Source organism: Vitis vinifera, chromosome 9 (assembly GCF_030704535.1).
Source record: "Vitis vinifera cultivar Pinot Noir 40024 chromosome 9, ASM3070453v1".
In the NCBI taxonomy this organism is placed as follows: Eukaryota; Viridiplantae; Streptophyta; class Magnoliopsida; order Vitales; family Vitaceae; genus Vitis; species Vitis vinifera.
This window is the reverse complement of record NC_081813.1, coordinates 6112164-6120741: the sequence shown is the minus strand read 5'-3', so window position 1 is coordinate 6120741 and position 8578 is coordinate 6112164. Positions and strand designations below refer to the sequence as shown.

General features: G+C 33.8%; 1 protein-coding gene and 1 long non-coding RNA gene across 3 annotated transcripts; one reads left to right on the top strand and one right to left on the bottom strand.

Moving 5' to 3' along the window:
• Positions 1-254: 254 nt before the first annotated feature.
• Positions 255-4076, bottom strand: LOC100248105 (disease resistance protein SUMM2). Of its 2 annotated transcripts, none has more exons than XM_010656455.3 (2): positions 1244-4076; positions 255-578 (listed from the first exon to the last, which is right to left on the bottom strand). In XM_010656455.3, the coding sequence occupies exon 1, from the start codon at positions 3967-3969 to the stop codon at positions 1285-1287; it is 2685 nt and encodes an 894-aa protein (XP_010654757.1). In that variant the 5' UTR covers positions 3970-4076; the 3' UTR covers positions 255-578; positions 1244-1284. The 2 variants fall into 2 exon arrangements, with proteins under 2 accessions (XP_010654757.1, XP_010654758.1); XM_010656456.3 differs by having other exon boundaries at positions 255-572; positions 1244-4069.
• LOC132254262 (uncharacterized) lies at positions 3425-4484 on the top strand. Its single transcript, XR_009466548.1, has 2 exons — positions 3425-4076; positions 4310-4484. It is a non-coding gene; the product is annotated as an uncharacterized LOC132254262 (long non-coding RNA).
• The last annotated feature ends 4094 nt before the right edge of the window (positions 4485-8578 follow it).

Here is an 8578-nt window from a genome sequence, read left to right as displayed (position 1 = left end):
AAGGTGCCCCAATTATGGTCTACCCATGACTTGGGCAAGTTCTCCCTTAAAATTTTTGTACAAAGAGGGACTTGATTTTTTTCTCAAGAATGCTTGTTTCTCCACGAACAAAGATACAATTCCTAGTTGGTCCAGGAGTACCTTGACTCAACTATCTTTTCTATTTGAAAATAGGATTATATTTTTGAAATTATACACTAGATTGTTTCCAAGCAAAGATATCATGTACATGCTCTTCCATTCAAGTAGAGCAATTAAAGAAAGCCATCCAACTCAAATTTTTTACATAAATCATAAAATGCACTCACAATCCCTAGAATACAAAAAATGTAATATTGCAATTCGAAGAGAAACAACATATTCACACAAACACTATGAAACAACATACATAAACCAACAGTTTACCTCACATAGATAAGTAATTATATGTTCTATTTTGACAGTCTATAATTTCATCAACATACTAAAAAGTTGGCATGAAAATAAGCCATTCATATCCTTCAACCTTGGACAACAATGGATTCTTATTGAGTGAAGATCGTGGAAGCATTTCTGACATATGAAGTTATATTCTGCAACTAAACAAAATAAGATTGCATAAGGATATATACCATTGACTTATTAAACCAAATTAGAAAAGCCACAAGATTGGGCTTAAATTTTTATATGGGTTGGTTTGTAAGATCATATTTGATCATTATATGTAGGCTATGTTTAGTTCTTGGAAAATTTGAGAGAATTGTAATATAAAGAAAATAAAAAGGAAAAATGCAAGGAAAAAAAGTAAAAAAAAATTAAAAAAAAATTTAAAATTAATAGATTACTTTTATACGCTACTTCTAATTTGTTTTATTTATTTTAACTTTTCGATATAAAAATTAAAAAATTTAGAAAATTTGTAAATTTCAAACTAATTTTATTTATATTTGATTTTTTTTATATTTTTCATAATATAACCAAATACAAAAAATAAATTATTTTCATTAATATTTATTTTCTTTCCTTAATATTTTCTAATAACTAAACATGACCGTAAAAGTTGTAGATTTTGAATTCCAATAACAAGATGACTCCTTGTAAACCTGCAATCAATTGCCTTATGTGTTTGAAATGGAATAGCATTTTTTAAGTATATCAGTATGTGGCAGGTATACGACCATGGAAAGATGCTATAATTGAATGCTTTATTTGGATCAATACCTATTCATGATCAAATGATAGTTAATTGTGAAAAGGGTCTCACCGAGAATCGCATCGTAGCCTCTCTGAGATTGCTGCAGCCCCTTATTCTTCAATAGGTACGAAACATGGAAGAAAAGCGTTGTGAGTTGCCTCATCCTCCCACTCTACTTTATTCCACCACTCGGTTTGTCCGGAAATGACAATTCGATGTCCCTTGGCACTGTTGGCGTTGAGTGGCAGCTTCTTTAGAAGTGGACAACTATCTACATAGATTGTATTTAAGTAGATAAATGGCAGGGCTTTCCAAAATATGCTCTTCAATTGTGGTAGATCATCTAACTCAAGTACTTGGAGTTTGACAAATGGACTCAGGTTTTCTCCATTCTCTGCAGATTCACCACATTTACCGGTACCTATTACTTCTTGCATTTGATCACAATCAATTATTGTAAGCGCTTTAAGGTTTGGAGCAAAAGCAACCCATGTGAGGTCCTTCAACCTCGAACAGCTTTCGATGACCACCACCTCAAGGCTGTGGAAACTGTTGTGGGAACTGACCTTTGAGTTAAGGTAATTAGATTCTGTTGTTTTCTTTCCTTCCCAAGCCCAATCAATCACCAAATTTTCCAACGAGCCACAGTTTGAGATAGACAACTCACAGAGATTCTTTACATTGCAGAGAGATGTTAAATTGAGAGAGCTTGAACCGTTGAAATTCCTGAGGCATACACTGGAAATGCAGCTTCTTAGCTTGTCAGAGCTTAGAAGCCTTTTGAAAGCAGAGGTACTTGTTATAGTGACACCTAAATCATGCAAGTACTTTAAGGACTCCAATTCCTCAACCAAGGCTTCATCACCATCACAAATTCCACAGTTGGACATATCAATCACTTGCAACATCAAAAGACTTGATATCAACTGCTCTGGAATTGAAGAAAGTTGAGGCATGTCACTCAACAGCAAACATTTCAAGTTACCCAGGTTCTTCAACTCAATTGGCAACTCTTTTATTTCAGTGAGTGATAGGTCGAGATATCGTAGTGAAACCAAATTAGAGATTCCCTGTGGTAATTCAGTTATGCTATTATCTGACAAGTCTAAAACTCTTAGATTTGGCATAAACTGGAAGAAACTATCAGTGATCATCTTCAAACTATTTTCCCGAAGAAACAAAGTTGAGAGATTGGGGCAAATGGGAGACCCTGTTAGTTTCTCGATTTGGTTATTCATAAGTGAAATCCTTTTTGGCCCCATCCATTCAGCAACTTCAGGAGCTTCAGTTAACGTACTGCCGGCCTTCACCAAGAACTTGTCCTGCTCCTTCCCAGTTTCACGAGCTATCCACAATGCCATATCACGTATTACATCATGCAGTTTTACTTGATAATCAACATCACCTTCTTCTAATAGACATGCATGAATCAGAGTGCCAATAATGTTGTAACCCTGGTTTTCTGCTCCCTCCCAGTCATCAAATTCATCTAAAAAGCCTTCACAAATCCAACGGTTTATCAAACTTGATTTTGACATCTCATCATCTTCCGGATATAGAGAACAATACAAGAAGCAAGATCTGGCAACTTCCGTGGGTAAGGAATCATAACTGTATTTTAAAAGAGGAAACACTCTGTCCCCAATACCTGGCAATTTTGAGGCAGAGCTTTGGAACACTCTAATTGCATGTTTCCATTCCTGCGGCGTCTTCTTACAAGCCATGGCCTTACCCATGGTAGTTAGCACAAGTGGCAAACCGCAACACTCTTGTGCAACGACCTGAGCTAGCTTGGGTATTTCAGGATGGAATTTGAGAGCGTCTTCTCCAAGATTCTTTCGAAACAAATCCCAGGATTCGGTCCTTGTTAGGCAATCCACTTTGATCCTCTTATCAGCTTCCATTTGAGCGCACACCTCTTCAGATCGAGTGGTGAATACTATCTTATTTTTCTTATTTTGGAGTGGAACCCCGACGTCTAATAAAGTCAGCCGCTCCCAAACATCATCTAGCAACAGCACAAACCTCTTTCCGGTCAGGACGTTCCAGATGCTCGTAGCTTTCTCATCTCGATCTTTGCTTTTCCATCTATCATCACAACACCCTATCTTCTTCCAAATGTCATCCTGAATTTTTCCAAGGTTTACATTTTTGGAAACTGTTGACCAGATCACAAAATCAAAATCATGGGTTCTTTTAGTAAAAGCATTATTGATTTGGGTTAAGAGGGTGGTTTTTCCAACACCTCCTAACCCATATAGGCCGATAATTCCCACTCGTTCTTCGTCCATGCTGCTCCGAACCTTGTCAAGCCTCGAATCCATGCCGACAGTTGCTTCACTTGGCCTTTCACCTACGCGAGGTGAAGGTAACCTCTCAGCCACCAGATCAAAAGATCCTTGGCTCATTAGATTGTCCACTTCTTTCAACTTTCTAGCCACTCTCTTCCCCAACTTGTATCTGGTGCTGCAACGCCTAGGACAACAACCACCGAGACATTTCTTCTCAATCTCCTCCGTGCCATCTTCAATGAGTCGACTGACTTGAGTTTCCAGATTTTCGACCCTTGAAAGCCACCCTTGAACTTGGTCGAGCCGCTGCATTTGTTCCCTCTCAGCGATATCCACCCTCCTCATCACATCGTTCCTGAACTCCCCCAATCTTTTACAAGCAGTTCCCAGAGCTACCAGATTTTCTGGGAGTTTGCACAGGTAATTTGCATGTTCAGTAGTGCGATTCCAGCAACTAGAGATAGCGTGGTTAACGGAGATTTCGACGGAGAAAATGTTGCCCATGGTTTTGTCAAAGAGGATTAATAACTAGTTTTGAGGGAAATGATGAGCGTGGAGAGCTTTGGGATGATGAATCAAGCAGAAGAGAGGAGTTGGTTTAGAAGGTATAGGTATTGTGAAAAGTGTGATTAAAGGGTCAGAGCTTGACCCTAATTGATATTCATCCACCTAAATATATAGTACATCAAGCAAACCTAATTAAGGAAAAACTGTGAGTTTAGGAAACAATCCTAAACAATAACAACTACTTTCCTAAAATATATCATAATATCCTAAACAATGCTGTGGAGAACTTTGGGATGATGAATGAAGCAAAAGAGAGGAGTTGGTTTAGAAGGTATAGGTATTGGCTTCAACATCTCGTTGAAGACGGTGCTTCATGTTCCCTTATTGCCCCTCAGATGTAACTTAATTTGATTCCAAGCGACTTGTAATTCCCATTAATATGCTTGGTTTCTAGAAAATTTGTGGGAAATGTAATTATTGTGACTATGTCCATCAATGATATATATTGACAATTTTTTTGCAATATTAGAAATGTGTTCGGTACGGAAATATTGTATCAAAAAGTGTTTTTAAGATAATCATCTATTAAGTATTTTTTTGAAAAATATTATAAAAGTTTTTTTCTCAATTATAAGTGATTTTTCATATTTTTAAGAGTGTTTTTTTAAACTTAATTTTTTTTTAAAAAAATACTTTTAAGAATAAAAACGTTTTATAAAATCACTATCGAATACACTTTTAATTGTCCCATCAATAAGCCAATTGATTTTTATCCATTTTTCACAAATTAAATCCTACATAAACATGTTAGCTAACATTCTATCAACATCCGTTGTATAATATTTTCAATTGAAAATCTTTTAATTATCACTTTCTATCCAAAAAAAAAAAAGTTTATTTTTGTTTTGTATTAATGAAAATTAATTTTTATTTTGATAAAATTTTAAGTATTTTGACATTCTTGAGAGTTGATATTTTATCATGAAATTCTATATAGTTTTTAAAAGATTTTATTAATTCTTGAAACCATTTGGAGGGAGTAAATAGGTAATTTATATTTTTAAGTTACAAAATTTATTTTTTTTCATAACTATAAATTTCTTTAATCAAAGTATCTTATCTAAATATAAGAATAAAGATCCAATTATAATGATATATGATGTATAGTTTTCCTTATCTAAGATCTTAAATCCTTTAAAAGTCGTCAATTTTATACCTTTAGTGTACCCACCATCATCTTCACTATCACCTTTATTAAAGTTATTCTATTTTATATTACTTAAAAATAATTTTTATTTTGATAAAATTTAAGTCGGGGTTGATGATATTTTACCATGAAACTTGATATGGTTTTAAAAGTTTTTATCTTAATTCTTGAAAACTACCTAAAGGGGTAAATAGGTAATCCTCATTTTTAAGCCACAAAATTTAATCATGCACAAGACAGATGATGATATATGTGGAAAACTATCACCATCACCACTAATAAAGTGGTCAGCCTTCTGATTGGGATCATCACTCATCTGATAAGAAAACATAATGATTGCCCCCTACTCATCATCACCATCACCTTTATTAGTACAACCAGCTAGCATTTTCCACGAAGAATTTTTAATTCTCACCTTTCTTTTTTTTCATTCCGCTTATTGTCATTTTGATTAAATAAAAACAATAAAAATGAAAATAATCAGAATTTTAATTTTATGTAAATTGATTGCACATATTTCCATTTAGCGTATCAGCTTTCCCTCATTTTCTTTATTATATCTTTCTTATTCTAAGAAGAAAAATTCACGTAATTCTAGAATTTTACCAAAATGAAAATAAATAATAAATAAAATGTTGATAATATCTTCTATATTAGAAATGACTACCCAAATTACAATATAAACAGTGGGGTTTTTTAAAAAGGTTTTGAATTTAATTTTTTTTAATAATTATTAATTCTAATAAAATTTTATCAATAAAATTGATGAATGGGAACATTTAGGGCATGAGATTGCAAGATTACAAATGAAATGAGTTTAAATTAAAATCATTTTGAAGCTTCTTCCTTAATTCCTTATTTCTTTTAAATCTTGATGAAAATATTTATTATAACTTAGACTCCCTTGATAGTGAATTTGCTTAAAGTATTTTTATTTGCAGTTTATTTGTTAGCATATTTTCATTAGAAGCATTTTTAAAGAGAATTAGTTAGCATATGTTTGGATACATTTTTCATCTTTATTTATAAAATAGAATAAAATATAAAAATTCTTATACAAAAGTAAGTATATATATATATATATATATATATATATATATATATATATATATATTAGACACCCAGGACAAGGTCATGTGCAATGAACAAATGAATTATGCCATGATTCAAAACAAAGAAGAGGGTTAGAAATCAAATAAGATATCCAACAAGAAATTTAAAGAGAAGGAACCAAAAACTTGTTAGTTCATAATAAGCTTAAAACCGACCATGTAGGCGGTACAAAATAAAAAACATAAACTTAAAAATAAAAATTAATTAAAACCGACCATATAGGCGGTATAAGAACATAAAATAAAATGAAAAACAAAACATAATTAAAAACCATCCATATAGGAGGTAATCAAAACATACTTATATTATACATAAGGAGAAATATCTTACAATGGACAGGGGTAGGAAAGCTTGAAGAAAGCTTGAAAGCTTGAAGAGTTTACATGATGAGAGAGAAAGAAGAGAGAAGGGAGAGCTTCAGCTTAGGAGAGAAAATTCAAGTGTCCTTACAAATGAGGACCTTACCTCCTTAAATAGGCAAAAAAGGAATCTTGAATAGTAACCATGAACAGTAGACCCGTGCTTGAATAGTGAATAGTGAATAATGAATAGTAAGATTCACTTTTATACCGAAAATCCCCCAAAAACCCTTTTTCGGCTGAGAAGACTTTTGGCAGGCTGCTTTATACTGTGTAGACGCATGCTTGTTGCTTTTGGTACAGAAACTGCAAAGCTTGTAAAATATTCTTGTTAACCAGTCATCATGAGAAATCCTTACGATGATCTTCAAGAAGCTTAATATCTTCAATACTAGCCATGGTTGGAAGAGGGTGTAACTTCTTGCCACAGAAAATTAGATGACAAGAATCTGCAGCAATAAGATGTCCCATATTTCTTGGAAAAGCCTCAAAATCCCTGCAAATAATTCTGGCTCTCCAGTGTTTGATTTGCTTAATAATGGATTCAGCACAAATATCAGAAAATAACAGAGGATAAGACAGTCGAGTAGGTCTCCTATTCTGATAGTGAAGAGAAACAATGTGCTGAGCTGGAATAAGCTTGCCACTAGAAACCCACTCAGAAGCTTTGCTGATGATGATGGCTTCCGCGAATTTCTTATTTATTTTAAATCCTTGGGTTAGGCCAAGAGCAATTTTTCTTCCAAACTGGGAAACTTGGTTGGGATCAGAACAGATGATTTGATGGACTAGACCATGGTCCAAAAGCTTTTCTGGAGTTAATAATAAATCTTCACCCTTGAATTTGATGCTAATTGGTGAATAGTATTGCAAGTCCAAGCAAACACGACTGATTGTGAAATTTCTGTTGCAGTTGCAAATCAACTTCTTGATGCCTTTTTGGTACTGGAAAGGTTCTTCAATTATTCTGCAAATTTTTGAATCATCAACTTCCTTCTCAGTAACCAAGCTTAAACCTGGGACCTTAAGACCAATATTGGTAGAAAGATAGAGATGAAGATCTTGGAGGTATGAAGCGATGAAGATCTGTTTTTCTTCTGCTGAGGACTTAGCCTTTTTCAAAATTAGGAGACGTAGTTCTGGCTTAAGAGAGTATAGATTCTCTGTCTTATGATGATACATTCTTAGCATACGGTAACCCAACTCTTCCTCACTCAATTTATCATTCACCAGTGGGGTAGAATGCTTATTCTCACCATTTTCGAGTGGGGAAAATGAGGCTTGAGCTTTTAACCTGAGCTTATGAAAGTCAACTAATTCAAGTTTCCTTTCAAGGGTCTCATACCTTCCCTGCCATTCAAAAATGCAATTGATATAATCAGATAAAGTGTTAGTATTACTAAAAGATGGATTTATGGGGAAGGAATCTTCCACAAAAGGTAGAGATTCCGAGCTTGAATCTATATCCCTACTAGGGGATGCTGAAGGAATGTGATGATTAAAGTGGCTGGAAGAACCTGCTACTTCAAAATGGCCATAATGAAGTGGCATGAATTTTTCAGAAAGAACTAAATGAGAATTCTTAGAATCTGTAGGTTTAATGGACCTAAAAGGTTGTTTGTCTTTCTTGGGGGCCATGGTCTCGTGAATCCTGCAAATTCCATGAGTTGAGAGATTAGGAATGGAACTTTCTCCTTTAATAAGCTTAATTTGAAAATTAGGGTTTAAAATAATCCAATCAGTTAAATTATACTTAAAAGCTATATACTTAATTGTTTTCTCAGTTGTGAAAACAACTTTTAAAATTCCTTGGTTCAAAATATCAGTTTGAAATTTTGAAATGCATAAAGGAATGCTGAAAATATCATTTATAATGAGATTATGAGTGAATTGGGTACCAAATATCTTAGGTGGGTCATCTATTCTA